Source organism: Equus quagga, chromosome 1 (genome assembly GCF_021613505.1).
Source record: "Equus quagga isolate Etosha38 chromosome 1, UCLA_HA_Equagga_1.0, whole genome shotgun sequence".
NCBI classification, from domain to species: domain Eukaryota; kingdom Metazoa; phylum Chordata; class Mammalia; order Perissodactyla; family Equidae; genus Equus; species Equus quagga.
In genome coordinates, this window is record NC_060267.1 from 173,560,505 (window position 1) to 173,581,017 (window position 20,513).

At 44.8% G+C, this 20,513-nt stretch overlaps 1 protein-coding gene across 1 annotated transcript in view; it reads left to right on the plus strand.

Moving 5' to 3' along the window:
• CLSTN2 (calsyntenin 2) overlaps positions 1-20,513 on the plus strand; it is a 553,438-nt gene that overhangs the window by 408,862 nt on the left and 124,063 nt on the right. Inside the window, exons 3-4 of the mRNA XM_046671513.1 lie at positions 18,448-18,643; positions 19,395-19,603. Of these exons, the coding sequence (XP_046527469.1) occupies positions 18,448-18,643; positions 19,395-19,603 (405 nt within the window). The remainder of the gene's footprint in view (positions 1-18,447; positions 18,644-19,394; positions 19,604-20,513) is intronic.

A 20,513-nucleotide genomic window follows, 5' to 3' on the forward strand; every position in this document is an offset into this window, starting at 1 on the left:
GAGCCAGACAGACCTTGAAATGAGGCTGATTAGAGGAGGTGAGGCTTGACGCCTGACAAAGAGAAAATTGGGGGCGGGGGGGGGGGGTGCTGGGAATGACCCTCATTGGGATCTTTCCGCTACCAGATGGTGACTGTCTCCGAGCCTCTTTCTCTCCTGTGAGGTCAAAGTCAGAAGAAAGTGAGTGTCAACTTCCACATGACGGTGCTGCCACTGATGTTAGCAATTGCCAACATTTCCCGTGCAGTTTCTCCATGGCGGCATTATGCAAACATTATGCGCTTTGCCTTGTTGATTGCAAACTCCACAGTCGCTCAGTGTAGTAGGATCTGTTATTACTCCCATTTATGGATGAGAAGATTGAGGCTTAGAGAAGCGTGACATATGGGGAAGCACCAAGAGGGGGCACTCATCTGCACTTGAGAAGCCAGAGCAGGCTCCTCAAAGGAGGTAATGCTTAAACTGGGTTTTGAAGATTGTGTAGGAGTTCTCCTGGTAGCTACGACAGAGAGTTCTCTGTTTCGACCAACAGCAACTAGTATGGCTCATTTCTTGACAACAAAGGCTGCTGATGGCAATGATGGCTGCTTACTAACCTCTCTACTGGGCAGCTTGAAAGCCTGTCTGTTTCCACAGGTTCCCATTGGAAGATAAGCTGCAAAAGCCTGGTTGTTAGGGTGTTTTCTGCTCCTCCTTAATTTCCAGATTAAAAATTTCACACAGTGGTTGCTCACTGGCTCACTGATATTCTCACCTTTAACCAGCAATTTCGGAGCAGGGCTTCTCTGCCTGAGGCGGCCCGCACCAAGCAGGTGTGGAGCTGCCAGACAGACAGGATGCCTTTTCCTACTGAGAGATGCAAGAATAAACATTAATATTAATATTAATTTTAAAAATATTAATATTAAAAGCTTTTTAGATACTTTATAGAGTGAATTGCAAAATTACCATGACTTTTAAGAAATGAAACCTTAGCTTTCTCAGAAACGTCACAGTTAACATGGGCCATCTTTCAGCCTGGCGGTTCCTTCTCCGTGATGAGGTGGCGATGAAATGCTGATGGGCCCAGGATTAAGCCTGCATGTTTCTGGCCAGCATAACATTGGGATCAATCTTTCACTCGCCCAGAACCGAACTCCTACGTTCTTGTGGAAGGGACCGGGGCCAGTTCCCTGGTGTACAATCCAGTAGTGTCTGCTCTTCATGAGGATGAGCACCATGATGTTCCTCACGCTTCACCAGCAATAGCTGAAATCTTACAGCAATTTAATGTCTTGCCTGAAATTAAAATAATGGGAGACACAACCATAAGAAACCCACTATAGGCCGTACAAGTCATAAAACTGTAATGCTGTGAAAGCATGGCAGCAAGAAATCACTGGTGATGTGAAGGGAGCAAAATAAATATCAGCCGGGTTTTTAATTAACTGCCTCTAAATAATGAAAATGAGCAAATTAGACTCACTTTTAGTAGCAAAATATTGTTGTAATTTGAATATTCCTATTGATGGATAGCATGGCGGCTTTGATGGAGATGTGCAAATCTGGCGGCCGCTCTCTCAAGTGTCTCCTGGAAACCACGTACCTTTTAGCGTGTGTCTGCTTTGTCCCTGGTGGACAAGTGTCAACAGTTATTTTTGCTTCTTGAACTTTGGGAGAGGAAAGTGTGAAGAAGCCAGATACAGAGGTCCCCCCCCCCCCCAGATTCCTATAACGATATTTATTGTTATACCACTAAGGCGACATCTGTGAGAAGAGGTGAAGTCTGAAGTCAAGGAGCTGAATTTAAATGTTGACTTATGATTACTCTGTGACATTGGGCAAGTTTCTGAACCTCTCTGTGTGCCAGTCTGCCCCTCTGTCTAATGGGAGAAAACTGGGTACTTGCACAAAGAGTTGCTCTAAAGCCATTGGCACAGTAGCTGGCGCATAATAAGCGCTCAAGAACTGCTCAGTGCTGAGAGCGAGTCTCCTCCCTTGTTCCTGATTTTAGGAAGAAAGGACTGAATATTTCACAGTCTGATGGTAGCTGTCGATTTATCCTAGATGTCCTTTATCAGTTTGAGCAAGTTTCCTTCTATTTCTAGTTTACTGGGTGATTTTATTATGTATGGGTGTTGAATTTTGGCTAATTCTTTTTTACATCTATTGAAATAGCCATATAGTTTTTCTCCTTTATCCTGTTAATATGGTGAATTACATTGACTGAATCTTGTATTTCTGGGATCAATTCTACTTAGTCCTAATCCTTTTATAGAGCTGGATTAAATCTGATACTATATTCTCAAGGATTTTTGTGTCCGTGTTCATGACAGAGGTCTGTAATTTTCTTTACTTATAACGTCTGTGTTGGGCTTTGGTATTAGGGTAATGGCAGCCTCTTAGAACGAGAAAGTGTTCCCTCTTCCTTGATTTTCCAAAAACAAATTATGTATGATTGTTGTTTTTAATTTGAGTATGTGACAGAATTCACCAATGAAACAATCTCAGCCTGGAGTTTTCTTTGTGGAAAGATTTTTTATTAAAAAGTCCATTTTTTTGGTGAGGAAGATGGGCCCTGAGCTAACATCAGTTGTCAATCTTTCCTTTTTGGTTTTTGAGGAAGATTGTCCCTGAGCTAACATCTGTGCCAGTCTTCCTCTATTTTGTATGTGGGTCGCTGCCACAGCATGGCTTGATGAGCAGTGTATATGTCCCCGCCCGGGATTCAAACCTGGGAACTCTGGGCCGCCAAAGAGCAGTGGGCACACTTAACCACTACGCCACTGGGCCAGCCCTCAAATTTTTTAATATATGATTTAAATATGATAATAATCAATAGGGTTTTTTTTACTTACTTACTTTGGATTTACTTCATTCTTCTTTTTCTAGCTTGTTGATTTTAGACCTTTTTCTTCTATAATATATGCATTTAAAGCCGTGAATTTCTCTCTAAACACTGATTTATCTGCATCCCACAGATTTTGCAATGTTGTGTTTATATTATCTTCCATTCCAGTTATTTACTAATTTCCCTTTCAGTTTCTTCTTTGATTCATGTATTGTTTAAATATGAATTGTTTAATTTTCAAATATCTGGGGTTTCTCTAGATCTGTTATTGTTAAATGCTATTGATTTCCAATTTAGTTCCATTGTGGCCAGAGAACGTACTGTAGGATTTCAGCCTGTTAAATTGGTTGGGACTCATTTGATGGCCCAGCATGTGGCCTTTGTGCTCGTGACATTGAGGTTGGAATGAATGTGTCTTCCCGCAGTTGGACGTGATATGCTGTAAATATCAGTTAGGACAAAGTGGTTGAGAGTGTTGTTTAGATTACCCACGACTTTATTGATTGTCTTTTGTCTTGTTGTTCTGTCAATTACTAAAATTCTCCTAATACGATTGAGGAGATGGATGGATCCTGTCCATTTTTGCTTCATATGTTTTGAGGCTCTGTAATTAGGTGCATATGCTTTTATGACCGCTGTCTCTTCCCTTTATGATTATGAAATGTCCTTCTTCAGTAATACGCTCTGTTTGACATCAATTTCATCTAATATTAATTTAGCTGCTCCAGCCTTCCTGTACTTCCTATTTGTATTGAATTTCTCTCCCACTCATTCCTTTTGACCTTTCCGTTTTTATATTTAGAGCGTATTTCTTGTAGACAGCACACATATAGTTGGGCCATGCATTTTCATCCATTCTAATAATCTCTGCCTTTTTATGGAATGTTTAATGTAATTATTGATATGGTTGGATTTAGATCTCCCATTTTATTATTTGTTTTTCATTTAACTGCTGATGTTTGTTTTTCTGTTGCTCCTTTCCTGCCTTCTTTGGGTTTATTTGACTATTCTTTAGAATCTCACTTTAATTTATCTATTGAGCTTTTAGCTATATCATTTTTCATTATTTTAAGTGATTACTTGCTCTCTCTATATATCTATAAATTTTCACAGTCTTCCAAGAATTGATATTTTGCCAGTTCGTGCAAACTGCAGAAACCCTGCAACCATGGAGGGCCATTTACCACCCTCTCCTCCATCCTTTATGCTTTCGCAGTCACACGTATCATATCTGTACGTGTTATGAGCCCCACAGACAATGTTGTAATTTTACTTTAAGCAATCGTATGTATTTTAAACCAAGTAGGAGGAAGAAATAGTCTCTTAGACTTACTGAAAACTTACAATTCCCGATGATCTTCCTTCATCTCTGAAGACCCGTGTTTCCCCAGGTATCATTTCTCTTTTGCCAGAAAAGATTCCTTTAGCATTTCTTGTAGGCTCAGTCTAGCGGAGGTGAACCAAAATGTCTTTCTTCATTTCACCTTCTTTCTTGAAGGCTATTTTTGCTCGTTACAGAATCATGGGCTGGTAGTTTTTATTCTTTAGTCCTTTAAGGATGTTGTTCCCTGTCTTCTAGCTTCCATGGTTTGGAATCAGTTCACAGCCATTCAAATTATTGTTCCCCCGTATGTAATGTCATTTTTCTGTGGTTGCTTTCTCTTTATATTCAGCTTCAATGTACTTCAGCTTTAATGTAATATTTAGTCCTCTTGGGGTTTACCGGCTTCTTGCACATGTAAATATATGTCTTTCACCAAATGTGGAAAGATTTTAGCCATTATTTCTCTTGAATATTATCTTTGCATCTTTCTCCCTCTCCTCTCTTTCTGGGACTCCAGTGACCTGTTATGTTAGACTTTCTGATATCAACCCATAGGTCCCTGAGGTTATATTTTCTCTCGGTAAATTTTATTTTTCTACTTCATATTTCTCACAGGTCACCAAGGTCTGTTTATTTCCTTTCAGTCTTTGTTCTCTCTTTCCTTCATATTGGATGCTTTTATGTTGCTCTGTCATGCATTCACTGATCCATCCTTCTATCATTTTCATTCTTCCATTAGGTCCATCCAGTGAATATTTTCTTTCATATATTATCTCTTTTAGTTATAGAATTTGTACTTGACTCTTTTTTCTATGCTGTGTTTGTCTGATGAGATTTATATCTTTTCATTCATTGCAGCATATTCTCTTTTATAGCCTTGCGCATCCTATCAGCACTTATTTAATGGACTTGTTTGTGAATACATATTGAGTTATCTTGGGGCTGGCCCCTGTGGTCTTTTTCCTTAAGAAAGGCTCCCATTTTTCTGGCTTTTCATGTGTCCGCTAAGTTGGGATCACGTCCGGGACATTTTGAATCGTACGTTGGGAAGACTGGATGGTCACATTCCTTCAGAAGTTGTTGATGTTTTGTTTTAACAGGCAGTTCACTCAGTTCCACTCACACCGTAAGCTCTCCCTCGCCTGCTGTGGGCAGCAGGTCAGAGCTCAGCGCAGACGCCTTCCAGTCGGTCCCCACAGGCGTGATTCTGGGGCCAGCCAGAGACTGGGGTGGAGTTGGAACATGGTGTTTGGGTTCCCCTTCCCTGGCTCCCTCCGCTCCGATTCCTCCTCCAGCAGTCCTGTTTACCTGGCCAGAAGATAGCAGGCTTTCTCTCAGAGTTTAAGCCGCTCCCCCCTCCCCGGCTGCAGCTGCCCTCAGGGCAAACGATCAAAACAGAAAACTTGTGAACGTACTTAGTAATACTGAACGGTACACTGAAAAATGGTTAAGATGGTACATGTTATGTTGCGTGTATTTTACCACAATTTTTTAAATGATTAAAAAACAGAAAACTCCAGCCAGCTGGGTAGCACAGCAGTTAAGTTCACACGTTCCGCTTTGGCAGCCCTGGGTTCACTTGTTTGGATCCCAGGTGCGGACCTACACGCTGCTCATCAAGCTGTGCTGTGGCAGGCGTCCCACGTATAAAGTAGAGGGAGATGGGCATAGATGTTAGCTCAGGGCCAGTCTTCCTCAGCAAAAAGAGGAGGATTGACAGTAGATGTTAGCTCAGGGCTAAGCCTCCTCAAAAAAAAAAAAAAAAACCCAAAACAAACAACTCTCCCAGTGCTAATGATTTCCTCCAATTTCCTACTCCCCTCCAAAATCTGCCTATTTTTGATCACTCTCCAGGCCCTTAGGTATTTTTTTGAGGGAGAGGGTGGTATTTTTCCAGGATTATAGGTGTTGTGGGAGAGACTGTGTTAGGAGCTTGGCCATCCACCCCAGAACCAGAACTCCTAAGTCCTTGTACTTGTGCCTTTTACAACCCAAGTTTTCTATCCTCCCATTTGCAAGGAAACAAGCACAGCGCATTACAATTTTGTGTGAATTTGAATTCTTCTAATTAGAAAAAGTGCAATAAGAATATTGACTTATGACTTGATAGCAATATATAATTATTACTTTAGAAAATATTTTATTAATATAATACTAATGTAATATTAAATTTACTTTATAAAAATAAAACTTTCTTGGGGCCGGCCCCATGGCCCAGTGGTTAGGTTTGCGCACTCCACTTCGGCAGCCCAGGGTTTCACCGGTTCACTCGAATCCTGGGCACGAATGTGGCACCCCTTGTTGGGCCATGCTAGGGCAGCGTCCCACATGCCACAACTGGAAGGACCCACAACTAAAAATATACAACTATGTACTGGGGGCTTTGGGGAGAAAAAGGAAAAATAAAATTTTTAAAAAAATAATAAAACTTTCTTTATAAAGGATTACACATTTTCAATTCTAGTGACTAAGTGAATTATAAACTAGAATCCTATTGCCAAAAGGCTTCTACCTTATGTGATAATTAATAAAAGCCGTTTGTCAGTATGTATATCTGAATTTCGACAAGTGACCAACGTGCTATTATTTAAATATTCGATGTCATTAAGATGTCAAAATATTTTTTGTCCTATAACAATGCCATCCAAGCAATCGTTAAAAGGCGATGCTAATTCAAGCCCTGACAATCAGCACTTTGGGAACTTGAGCTAAATTTGGCTTAATCATCTGAAGAAGGCCAAATGGGCTATTTTTTAAGAGGGAGAATTATCCCAAATGTTAGGAATAATGCTGAGAAATAAAAATCAGCATTAAGGCAGAACAATTCTACAGTTATTGTGGTAGAATGCATCCTCTCTACTTTACACTTATTTCTATGGAAAACTAGCTTTTCATGATGTAGACTATTAATTATGAGCAGAACTGTCCAACAGAAACGTAAGGCAAGCCACACATATAATGATGTATTTTCTAGTAGCCTCATTACAAAAGCAAAAAGAAGCAGTTGAAATAGATTTTAATAGTATATGTTATACAACCCAAAATATCCAATATTATCATGTCAATATGTTATCAAATAGAAAATTATTGATGAGAAATTTTATATTCTGTTTTTCAAATCAGTGTGCATTTTACACGTACAAGACATTTCAATTTAGGCTCTGAATTTTCATCAGAAATACTTAACCTGTATTTCTATTTCATATAATCCATAGTTGAAAAAAATTGATCCATGTACTTAAACATACTTAAAAGTTTTTCAGTAACTAAATTGAGTATCTGTTCTTAAATTTCCATTTAAAATGGTAAAAATTAAATAAATTTAAAAATCCAGTTCCTTGGTCACACTGAGCCGCATTTCAAGACTCCAAGAGCCACGTTGTGGCTAGTGGCTCCCACATTGAGAAGTGCAGAGCAGAGCGTTCCACCAGTCATGCTTCCATCCTGGGCCTGTCCGAGTGCCCGTGACGCTGTTTGAGAAAGACCCAGAGTGCATAGAAGAAAAAGATAAATTAAAAAGAATATATTGTTTGGAGCAAGCAAAGCCTTCGAGTTGGTTTGGCTTTGCCCCTCTGGCTGGTTCAGCCCTGAGGCCGTACGTGAGACCCCTGTTTGGATGCTGAGGAAAAGGGGGCAGGAAGAGAATCCCAAGATTTTACCTGTCGGCGTGATTCATACGAGTTCCATTTGAATATTAGGTCTTCTTCTTGTTAATTGAGGAGGCTTTAAATTCACCCCCATATCTTGAGAAATCATTGGCACTCATTAATCTCAAACACTTTTAGTTATTTAGTCCTACCTATAGCTTCTGTTTCTCAAACCCAACTGTAAGCTCTGTGAGGGTGAGGACAGAGTTTTAAGCATTTGGGGACCTCAGCACCCGCTAAGATTTCTTCCCTGCAGGAGGCAAACACTTCAAAACACGTTGTTGATGGAGATATTCAGACAGTGGCAAAGGGCCATTATATTCGTATGGGACTTTTTCACTCTCCGCGGCTCTTCAACATCCAATCTTTTCCCTAAAGGACAGCGGGAGTGAGCTGAGACAGAGTCTACGCGATGACCCTGGAGTGGGTTGGACTGAAATGCACCCTGAGGGCCAACGAGATCCCTTCATTTTTTAGTAAGTTTCTCTCCCCTCATTCGACAGGCTCCCATTCATACTTGGCAGTGGGAAAGGCATTTATTCCCATCTGGTAATTGCGTCCAGGCCAGTAATTTTTGAGACACAAACTCTGTCTTGGCAAACATTAAAAATTCAGCCATTCTAGGGCCTGGCCCAGTGGCGCAGCAGTTAAGTTCACGCATTCTGCTTCGGCGGCCCAGGGTTCGCCGGTTCAGATCCTAGTTCCAGACCTACGCACCGCTTGTCAAGCCATGCTGTGGCAGGCGTCCCACTTATAAAGTAGTGGAAGGGGGCATGGATGTTGGATGTTAGCTCAGGGCCAGTCTTCCTCAGCAAAAAGATTGGATGTTAGATCAGGGCTGATCTTCCTCAAAAAAAAAAAAAAATTTAAAAAAAATTCAGCCATTCTAAATGCAGTCACTGTCCTATTCAAAGTGGCTTCCTTGCTCCCTCCCTCCTCCTGCCATCTGACAACACCTAACCAGAACTGTGGACACCTAAGGGTCAACCAGTGAGGTCAGTGGAGGGCTGGGCATCGCTAACCTGGGTAGGGCACCTGGTGGAACCAGGAATGTGCCCATCTGGTCTGGTCTCCCATCACTTTCTGCTGCCTTCCTCATACAGCTGTGGAGAGAATTATATAGCTTCGCACAAATTGCTCAACCTAGTTCATGCCAGAGTAAATCCTCAGTTTAAAAAAAACAGTGCTATTCTGATTATAATGTGGTTACCATGGGAAGCAAATGACTTTATTCCCATTTCACAGATGGGGAAGTGGAGGTCTGGAAAGACTAACTTTTTCAAAGTTACAGAGATGACAACTGAAGAGTCAGGCTTTGACTCTGGGTTTACCTGACTGTTAGGCACTAACCTACACTACCCTTCTGCCAGGAACAGAAGCTCTGAAATGCCACTGCAAAGAGAGAGACACGATCGTGTCCACAGGGCAGAGACTTACTGCAGCGGAGTTGTTTAGGCTGAAGCTCCTTCCTCCTTGCAGCTGCATTGTTCCTCTGTGGGGGCTACATGACAGCAAACCATCGATTCTGGAAGTATTTAGGGGGGAGCTTGACAGATCCATCATCATTTGTGTTCTCACACACCCAGAACAGACACTTATTGCAACCTTTGCAGTACTTCATTGCACGTGACTCTTTGTCCATCTGCCGCCTCCTGTCTGCAAAGACAGAGCAGGTCTCTGCTTCACGTAAATCCCCAGCCCCTGGCCAGGCAGGTCAGCAAACGCAGAGATGCAGGTTGTTTTCATTGTAGCCCTAAATAAGTGCCTAGTCCATCATAAACACTCAATAAATGTGAGGTGCAGTGAATTTTACAAATTGCTATTATCCATTTTCTTATTACTATATCATTTATACCCAGGGAAAGTTTGCTGAGTGAATGATGGATGCAGCACATTTTTGTACCTGGAGTCCTTCAACTCCAGACCGTTGGGCACCAGACAGCCCTAGTGACTGCCTGACATGTCTTCAAGCTCTTCTTGACCTAGTTGTGACAAGCTGAGCCATGGGGGCCTCTCTAAGTCTCTCAGCATATATATTAGTTGTTACAGCATTTCTTCATTCAACAAATGTTGCCAAAGACAGAAAAATGCATTGTCTTCATTGGGTTTTCAGCAACATAATAACCGTGCTGTGTTAATCTTCCAAAAAGGGGGGCAGGGGTGGAGTGGATTTTGATCTCAGCACAAAGCTTTAGGAAAATGACTTTTTAAATAAAAGAGTATATTTTATTTTGCTCAATGCTAAGTAGCCAGAAAGCTATAAATGGAGACATCCCCCTCTCCTTTGGTTTCTAACAGAAACAAGGTAAGTTGCCAATATGCATCTTGGCGGCTTGAAGGCAGGATTTATTGTAATTGGAATAATGAAAAGTAGATAGACGTTTATACTTCCCAAAGCTCTTTCACATTCGCGTGACACTGCAGCCTCGTGGCACTGACAGGATTAGGCATGGTGATGTCCTCAGCTGTACTCAAGAGGCACTTGGGAGCCACTCAAGGTCACCCAGCTGAGAAGAGCAGAGCAGGGACTCACTCAAGGTCATCTTCCTGCCCAAGATCTCCCTGCCACCCAGACCTATGAGGGAGCAGCCAAAGTGACAATCCGTTGAACTGTTCCCTTTCTCTTTCTGCTTTTGGAAATTTTAAGTTTTTATGTGAAGTAGGAGGGCTTGAAATCAACATTTTTTTAAGTCTAAATTTATTTCCAGATTTAGCCCTAATTTGGTATTCTGGGCATGATTACCTCTTGTTGGGATTAGCATTTGTCCTTTCCCATTTTATTATACTTAAAGTGACTACAGATGACTCCATGGAGAGGTGTGGAGGACGCTTTAAAAAACTCACCCGCCCAGCCTCCAGCAGCGTGGCCAGTGTTCACTGCCTGCTGAGCATGCATGCTGGGAGGACAGAGTGCAGCTGAGAGCAGGCGGTATCGTCCTCCATCTGGAGGGACCTCGCCGGGCTGGAGGAGAAGCCTTTACAAGATCCATCATTTTCCTCAAACTGGGGTCAGGAACTGGCCTGATGTTTGCTCCAGGAAGACTGGCTGCATGCTCGGGGTACCGTGTTTCTCAAGGGGACGCTACGGCCCTTTTGGGTGAGACGGTTCTTGGTGATCTGGGGCTGACCCACTCAGAGCAGGATATTTAGCACCCTTGACTCGCCCAATAAAGGCCATTAGCAACCTCCACTCACTGTGACGAGCCGAATCAGACAGACAAGACCCCCTTCGCACACCAGTAAACTGCCCCCATGCGGCAGTACTAGCCCTGGATGAGATTTTGCAAATGCACAGGATGCAGTTGTTGGCCAACGATGTTCAGGAAAATAAATATGTGTAACCTATGGCTAATGGTGTAAGGTGCTTCAAGGAGCCAGACTGCTTTTGAATGACACATGTGACATATATTCAAAATATTCCTGCTGATGAGTCGATCTCCACATTCTGCCTCTTCAGTTCTAAATGTGAACAGGGAGTTTGCCAGAAGTGTGTGACTTTCTTCAATAATGACAGTGATAAGAGCTAACGCTTGCCTAGTACTTACCCCTATGCCAGGCACCAAGTGCTTTGCGTATATTAACTCAGTCTTCCCAACAACCAACAATGCTATGCAGTAACTATAACTAATATCATCCCATTTTACAGATGAGGAAACAGGCACAGAGAGGTAATCAACCACGGTTGCACAGGTCATAAACTGCACAGGTAGGATTCCAGCCCAGCCTGTCTGGCTCCAGAGCCAGGATTTAACCATCCGTGCTTGGATGAAGATCTGGAAATGAAGTTTCTTGCCCAAGCTCTGTGGACATCAAGATCTGCCTAGTCACTTGCAATAGACAAATGCCCCAGCTGTGAGGTACAGAGAAAACTGCGTTGTTCTGAGGTTGAGAGCCCTGTGAGAGGCAATGGGTCCCCGTTCAAGCATCAAGCACAGGATATGGGAGAGGCATCTGGATGGAAACTATGGCTGGTAAATTACAAGAGCAGCAGTTCTCAACTTTTTGGTCTCATGACCTCTTTACATTCTTGAGCGTTGTTAAGGACCCTCAAGAGCCTCTGTCTCTGTGGGTTATATCTATCGATATTCACTGTACTAGAAATGAAAACTGAGAAACTTTCAAATGCTTATTTATTACTTCATTTAAAAATAACAATAAGAAGCTCATTACATATTAACATAAATAACATAATTTGACAAAGAAAAAACATTTTCCAAGCAATAAGAAAAATAACACTGTTTGCATTTTTGCAACCTTTTCAGCGTCTAGCTTAATAGAGGTTGGCTAGTCCTCATGTTGGCTTCTGCCTCCAATCGGTTGTGATCCGTTGTTAGGTCGAAGCATGTGAAAAAACCACAGCCTTACCCAGGTATGTAGTTGAGTAATAATCTTCTCAGATAATTGTAGACGCTCTTCTCTGATAGTACACCAGAACTCCATAAGTAACAGTTTCTCAAAGGCTAGTCATAATAAGGAATCTGAAATCACATTAATGAACTTACCGTACACCATTGCATTAAAATGCATTGGTCCATCTCGCACTTTGAATGAATCTTTCGCCCACACGACTGTAGGACATTGCGCACTGGTTATCTGGAAGGTACTGATTCGTTGTTAAGTGGATCTTTCAAAAGTTGACATATTTCCTTATACAATATCAAAAAGTTATATTCATTAATATCACTACTCATCTCATCAGAAAACTATTAAAGTATGGGTAAATTGTTGAACTCACTGTGGCAGACACAAGTTTTCCAAAATTGAAAGCTTAAATCTTATCATTGGCAACAAATGCTACTAGTTCTTTTCCTTGAAGTGACAGGCTCACTTTAAAAGGATGTCTGCCACACGCTCGGGCCTGAAGAAACGTAGTTTGTCTGTCAATCATTCTTTCAAGTAAAAATGGCATTCCGTGAAAAAGGGTCCTAGTTCAGCTCTCCACTCAGCTCAAATCACACAAAAGCTTTTCCTAGAGGCAAACCAGCAGACTTTGCTGTACAAAGGCGCTCTGTGTGTACTTTCCATTTTGTCGCACAGAGTATTAAAGAGACGTGCACTCAAGGATTAAGATTTAATGAAGTCTTTACTGGTTTTGTTTACTGTGACCTATATTGTGAAGAATGCAGTTGGATGCTGCTCAGGCACCAGCACTGTTAGGCACCATTGCTTCTATAGCACCAGAGCAAATTACCAACACAACGGAAAAAGAAAATAGTGGCTTAGTGTTAATAGGATGCTAATTTTGACTTTGTGGACCTGCAGAAAGGGCCTGGGGGATCCCGGGGTCCACAGACAGCGCACTGAGAACCACCATCGTAGAATATCACGCTCACTCGTGATGAGCGACAGGAAACAACAAAGAGAGGGCTGGACTGAGACCCTCAGGGTCATGATTTCAGTCCTTCATCTGCTCCTTACTGTCCCAGTGACTTTGGGAGAGCCACTCAATCTCTCTGAGACTCAGTTTCCTCATCTGAAAAATAGAATCAACACAACCTGTTGTTCAAAACTATTTGAGGGTAAAAACAAAATATATTCTAAAAACCTATCTCACTCATTCATTCATTCACCAGTTTCATTCATTTCCCCCAGAATCTCATGGGAGGAATTAAGAGACAGCTACACCAGTTTCTCTGGTGTGTTGAAGGCATGTTGCTGCAGAGGAGAAGGTAGCCATGAGCTACAACAGATGGCTGAGGGGCTGGAGCCCTCCTGCCCCGCCGGGCTCCACAGGGGCTCATCTTGTGGGTCTGGCCTCCCCAGCGGGCTCTTGGTGAAGCGGAGTTCCGCCACCTTAGGCCATGGCCAGCGTGGGAGAGCGCCGAGAGCCCGGCAGCCTGATGCTGCTGCTGGCTCGTCCCACAGAGCCCGTTGCTGGTGCAAAGCACATGCTTATCTGTGTGCTGCACTCCCACACACGGCTCCTGGCACACCAGCTCTCCCGCCTGAGAAGCTACTGGAAAGCTAGACTGTAGAAGGGATATCTGTATATGGAAACCAGTAGGTCTGCTCTACTTAAGTCCGTCATCCTCCCACTGCAGTGCCCAATTAGCAATAACAAATTCTAGTGACGGGCCCCACAAAGATCAAGACAAAACACACTGAGATGGGAATTGTGATTTTAAACATCCTTGCTCCTCAGGACTTCATCTCAGCATGTTTCTTCCACAGTCTCTCTCTCTCAACTGGTAGGGTTTTAAAATAATGTCCTATTTGATGTCATGGTAAGTAAAGAAAAATTAAAATTTTAAATTATTAGCATGAATTTTACCATTTATCTTTATACTGTGCAATGCCAGTTTCAAATGCAAATGTAAGAGCAGTTAACTGCTGTGCAGAACCTCCAGAATTGCAGGCTTGGTGTTTCGTAGCTTGTGTGTGCATATGTAGTCAGTTCTTTATCAGAGCAGTGTAAATGCCGTACAAACCCAACTCCGGTGTTTTTATTTCACTTCTTTGTCTGTGTACTTTCTACCAACGCACTCTCTCTTTGGCTTACTGGGTGTAAGGAGGCCGGGAAAGAAAAGGAGCTGTGGGTCATCTTATCGTTCATTCTCCTCCCTGTCATCATTTGCAGCATAAGTGGTTGGCTACCACAGGGAAGCAACCTGAGTCAGAAAGGATATAAGGTTCTTCAGCTGATCATGTCTCTTAAAACACCCCTGCTGGGGCTGGCCCGGTGGCGCAGTGGTTAAGTTTGCACATTCTGCTTTGGTGGCCCGGGGTTCACTGGTTCAGATGCCAAGTGTGGACATGGCACCGCTTGGCAAGCCATGCTGTGGCAGGCGTCGCACGTGTAAGGTGGAGGAAGATGGGCACGGATGTTAGCTCAGGGCCAGTCTTCCTCAGCAAAAAGGGGAGGATTGGTGGCAGATGTTAACTCAGGGCTAATCTTCCTCAAAAACAAAACAAAACAAAACACACACCCCTGCCCTCTTTCTGTGTTCAAAACAATTTAGGTTCGAACGGAAGGGGTAGCCTCTGGGGGCTGTCAGCTGCCCACTTACTCAGTCCTGGACATCGCGTGCTTAACTTGTTTCCGCTCTGAGTCCCGCTGAGCCCCCAGGCGTCATGGGTCCACCGGAACTCCGTGCTCAAGGGGCATCCCGAATACTGTATGTGAATGGGGCAGCAAGAATGGTGAATGTGCATACTGCACACGTCTCCTCTGCTCTCAGCGTGCTCCACTGTCCCGTCAGACTTCACTTATGAAACATAAGCTCAGAGATAAAATTATTAACATTTTGAGATGGCAACAGTAGCAATTAAAACCAAGCTCTCTTGAGCTCAGGGGCCTGTGTGGCTCTCAGGTCACATGCCCATGAAGCTGGCCCTGCCCATGGCCTCTACTCCTGCCATACTGGCCCCTGCAGTCCCTTGGCCTCACCTCGTTCCTTCCTGCTGAACGGCCCTATGGTGTGCTGCCCCCTCTGCCTGAAACTCAGTTCCCTCCCTCGTGGCCTGGGCATGTGCCTTTTCTCTTCCTGTGAGCTCAGCTCAGCCGCCACATCCTTAGGTTGGCATGCCCCCCCCCCCCCACCCCCCACCCCCACCCCCACCCCCCCGCCGCCCTGCTGACCAGGTCAGGACTCTCTCCTTCAATCACTGTCGTAGTCACATTCTGCATTTAGGTACATGATTACCCAACTCCTTATTTCCCTTCGCCACTGGGCAGCCAGCACCTTATAGCCCAGGAGAGGTCTGATTCTGTTCATTATTGTTTCACCAGTGCTGGGCACCTAGTCCCTAATCAGTATTTATGAGATGAATGAATAGATGAATAAACCAATGAATGTTTTTGCAACCAGAACAAAAGTGTCAGATGACGAGGTGGGATGAATGAGGGGGTCATGATTTCTAGATCTTGTTCAAAAGGGGTCAAATCCTGTCCCAGTCTGAGCTGGTGGAGCTCAGTGAGCATCACATCGCCTGGCCCACTGGATTGTCCCTTCTACTAGGTCGTGAGTACTTGAGGGCAGGGGAGCCCACCACAGAAAGAAATGATCACTGTGCGATGTGATGGGGTGTTGACTAACGCTACGGTGGCAATCATATTGCAATATACAAAGTATAAATTTTTTTTTAAAAGATATCCAAGTCATTTTCTTTACATCTCTGGCCGCAGCACAGTTCCTGGCAGTTAACTGGCTCTCAAAAAATACTGTTCATATTGAATTGAATTGAGCTGAGCATATATTGCCCTGAAGTTTAGTTTATCTCACCCTCCCCAGGTGTCTCCTCTTCCCTCTCTTCCTTCTTTTCCTCCTTCCTCTCCTTTCTTCTTGTTAAGGATTTCTGAGTCTTGAGAACTACTTTAGTTGTGATCAAATGTTTCCAACAGAAAATTACCCTCATTTACTTTTGGTTTAACTGGACTCTTCGAAGAGAAATGGTCGACTGGTCTTATAATCATGGCAGTGGTTGGGCCTTCCACAGAATGCCCCAGAACCAGTGTGGGCACTTTCACTGGTAATATTCCCATATTGGCATCAATCTTGGGATAGAATCCCAAGGCAGGCACTCTAGAAGTTCCTCCATTCAACTCCAGCCAATTCAGAGCAGAAATTAAGCTGGAGGCTGGGAGGAAACCCATCCTCTCGCCCTGACGGCTGCCGAGCCTCCTTGTGGGGAGGCGGTACAGAGACGGCATGGTGGTGGAATGGGAACCAGCCTTCTTGCTAGAGCCTGGTCCACAACCTATCTGCCTTGTCCATTATCCCACAGCTACATTTGAGAAAGGGCCAGGAGGGGAGGTAGTGAAAGTTCAGTGTTCATAATGAAATTGAGGATCGATGAAATAATAAAAAACAAAACCCTAAAGGTAAGATCGGTATTGATCGACCATTTCAGAAAACATTGTTTGAGAGAGATCAGGGCATGCTTCCTATACGTAAAGTGGGGATTTCTATCCTGAGTAAGACTCGAATGGGAATACGGAACGTCACTAGACGCATCGCCAAGGTGTCCCCTTACAAGTTATGGGGCTGCTGGGAGATGGTGCAGTGGAGCAGAAAGGCGTGGACTTAGGAGTCAGCCATACCTGGGTTTTACATCCAACTTTAGCTCTGTGACCATGAGCAGGTAATAACCTCTCTGACCTTCTTTTTTTTAATTTGTATAAATTAGTATGAAACATCTGCTTTGCAGGTTTGTTATGAAGATCAAATGAGATCACCTGGGTGGAGGTACAAAGCTTGGGACCTGGCACAGAGCAGGCATGCGATCCTGTTATTCCTTCTTACGGTGTCAGGTCTTTGGGACAGTTGGTCACCCTGAGAGTGAGGGCCCCTCTTGAGCTGGGCACCCAAGACACCTCACCCTGGTCCCAGCAGTGCAGCTAGGGCGGTGTCAGACCAGCGTTGGGGCATCTCAGGGTAGCTGCCTTCCCCCCAACACCATCTCCTGGGCCATTTTACAGATGACACAGTTGAGACCCAGAGAGTTAGTATAATTTGACTAAGTTGGCAAACCCAGGCCTGTGAACCCAGGCCTCTGGCTCTAAGCCTGTGTTTCACTCCCCAGCAGTCTACAGCAAATGCCTTACTGCCGATGTCTCATGACACTCACATGCCCCTTTGCACTATGAAGGGCCTTTCTGGACATCTACACATCGTCTCCCCAGCAAGCCTGGAAGCTCCCTCAATACAGGAAGAGGACGTGTCTCAAAGTCTCAGTACTTCCCAAGGCACTTATTACAGGGCTAACCTACAGTCGGGGTTCAAGAAATAAATATCCATCAATTGAGAGAAAGAAGATATTTTCATGGCCTTATAATTTTAATGCAGAGAAACAGTTATAATACACATTAGCCCAGCTGAGGGGGAGAAACGCATTAATTTCACAACATGTTCAGCTCTTTAAGAAGTTCGCTTTTCAGGCTCCACAGGGATTCTGGAATTCACATAGACTCACCCACTGTTTCAAGAGAAAATTACAACTCCCAGTGGTGGCCATCTCCCAACAGGGAAGCAGTGGGTGGAGAGACAAAAGGAGGGGCGGGGGAGGGGGCGTGGCAACAACAACGTGGGCTGCTTAAACCAGGAGTAAAGGACAGGAGAACCGGAGGAGAGCCATGCAGCTAAGATTTCGGGAGCAAATAAATCACCTGGGCCCTGTTGAAATGCAGATCTGACTCAAGCCATCTGGTGGGACCTGGGAGTCTGCATTTCTAACAAGCTCCCAGAGATGCTCATGCTGCCTGTTCATGGACCACCCTTTCAAGTAGTGAGGATGGAGTCCCAGGACAAAAGGTTGTGAAAGCCTTGGCTTTTTTCTCCTTTCCTCTGCAATCTGTCCTTTGACTGTGGGCAAATTCCTTAACCTCAGACTGGGCAGAGGGCAAGTGGGAACCTGCTAGGAAAAGTGGCAGACGGGGGTAATCACCAGCTCCCCAGCATGGGGACTCTCCCCTTTTTTCTGCCAGATGCCCTTGATGGGTGACATTTCCATGCATGGAACACCTGAATTTTACCATCCATAAATGAATGTATTGGTCTGCATCTCGGGAGGCCTCTTCTGGGTTGACAGCCCTCTGTGTGGAGGAAATGGCCTGGAGGTTTTGGGTTTGCAAATCTGGCCCAGCAGAAGCTCTGTCTTCAGGCTGGCAGTTCTCAAGATCCCCACTCATGGTCTTCCATCTTCTGCAGGGGAAATCTGTGCATTCAAGATCCATGGCCAGGAGCTGCCCTTTGAGGCCGTGGTGCTCAACAAGACATCAGGAGAGGGCCGGCTCCGGGCCAAGAGCCCCATCGACTGTGAGCTACAGAAGGAGTACACGTTCATCATCCAGGCCTATGATTGCGGCGCGGGGCCCCGGGAGACGGCCTGGAAGAAGTCGCACAAGTGAGTGTCCTGACAGAGCTCCCCGGGCCCCTCCCGTCCCTGCCCACCATCTCCTTCACACGCTGCTCTTCAGATACGTGTTACCCATTGGTCACACCACTGTGCTCTAGGCTGCTCCGCTGCTTGCTGGTTCCCCAGGCCCCTGCAGACATCAGCACAGGCCACTTTCTGCACGTGGAATTCTCTATCCCTCTGCTTCACCTGAAGATACACCTGTTCCACCATCAGGACCGAGTTCAGGTGTCACTTCTGGGAACCCTTCCCTGAGCCAGCCCGTCCCTGCCGACCTGGTTAGGACCTTTCACTGGGTTTCTGCCACGGTCTTCTTTCTGTTGCAGCCCTTTTCATTTGGGGTTGTAACTCTCTCCCGGATGGAGTGGGACTCAAAGCCTAACCCAGGGAGAGTGGTGAAATTGCTCCTGAATGGAGGAGTGAGTGAAGTGAGGAAGGAATGGATGGGGAACGGGGAGATGATCAAAGGAAAGTTGTTGCTTACAGCTGGGTATCAAGGAAGGTCAAAGATGGGGAAGATTCTCTCTGGGCGGACTCATGTCTGAGGATCGGGGCAAGGACAGGTAGGAGGGTTTCCCACTGGAGGGAGGACAGAACGCTCAGACAACAGCTGCCCCTTCTGGATTGTGGTTGCTCCACTCACTTGGCCTTGGGGTCTAGGCAGTGCCCGTGGGAGGTGTGGGAGGATGGCGGGACTCTTTCTTTACCGCCATCCCTTCCTTCCTGTGTGTGGTTCCAGGGCTGTGGTCCACATCCAGGTGAAGGACGTCAATGAGTTTGCTCCCACCTTCAAAGAGCCGGCCTACAAGGCCGTCGTGACGGAGGGCAAGATCTACGACAGTATCCTGCAGGTGGAGGCTGCCGACGAGGACTGTTCACCCCAGTACAGCCAGATCTGCAACTACGAGATCGTCACCGCTGATGTGCCTTTTGCCATTGACAGAAATGGTGAGTGTCCTGAGACGACCCCAGCGGGGGGCGGGGAAATGGCTCCATCACCCCCACTCTGAAGGCCAAGTGGAGGCTCTGAATGTACTTGGCAAGCAAGGCCTCCCTTGCTACCTCTGATGCAGGCTCTGTAACCCAGAACTCAGTCCGCACTAGACAGGTGGCCTGACATGATCGGCAGCCCTACTGGGCCTCGATCAACCCCAGGACACCTCAGAAACCTACTCAGGGAACATAGTCTTTAAAACTCGCAGCACCATACAACTGAATACCAAAGATCGGTTGGTTTTCTGGTGGAATCTTCCAGTTGTCATTCACATGTGAGCCAGGCCATCAACTTGGTCATATCTGAGTCCTTTTCCTAGATAACGAGTTATAACATTACTCCCACGTTATAACATTACTCCTCACCACAGCAATCTGCTTCCTGCTGCCAGACAAAGAGATGCTAGCAGAGAGGGTGGAGACTTTGAAACACCTTCTAAGCAGCAGATCCATTCAGGAATCTGTAAAGCTGTTGCTAGTGTCCTTTGAGAATTTCTACCCTAGCGAGAATGGAGCATGAAAGAACCCTCCTACCATACCCCAACCCCAAACTGACCTGAACACAGTCCTATAAAGCCATTTGGCTATTTCCTCAATTAATAAAAACTCACTGTAGTGTAAACACCACAGCCAGAGGCCCCCATCAACTCAGGCCACCGTGACTGTAATTTTTCAATACCTTGATTTTAATCAAATGATAATTATTTGCCAAGTATATCGTTTAATTATTAGCATGAGTGTGTGGGTATATGTATGTTATCCCTGCTTTGTTTTGAATAGGATTTAAATAGTGCACAAAGATGCAGCAGTTGCAAAACCTGGAGTTTGTCCACCCGGTCAACGTTAATTGAGTGCCAGGTATGGT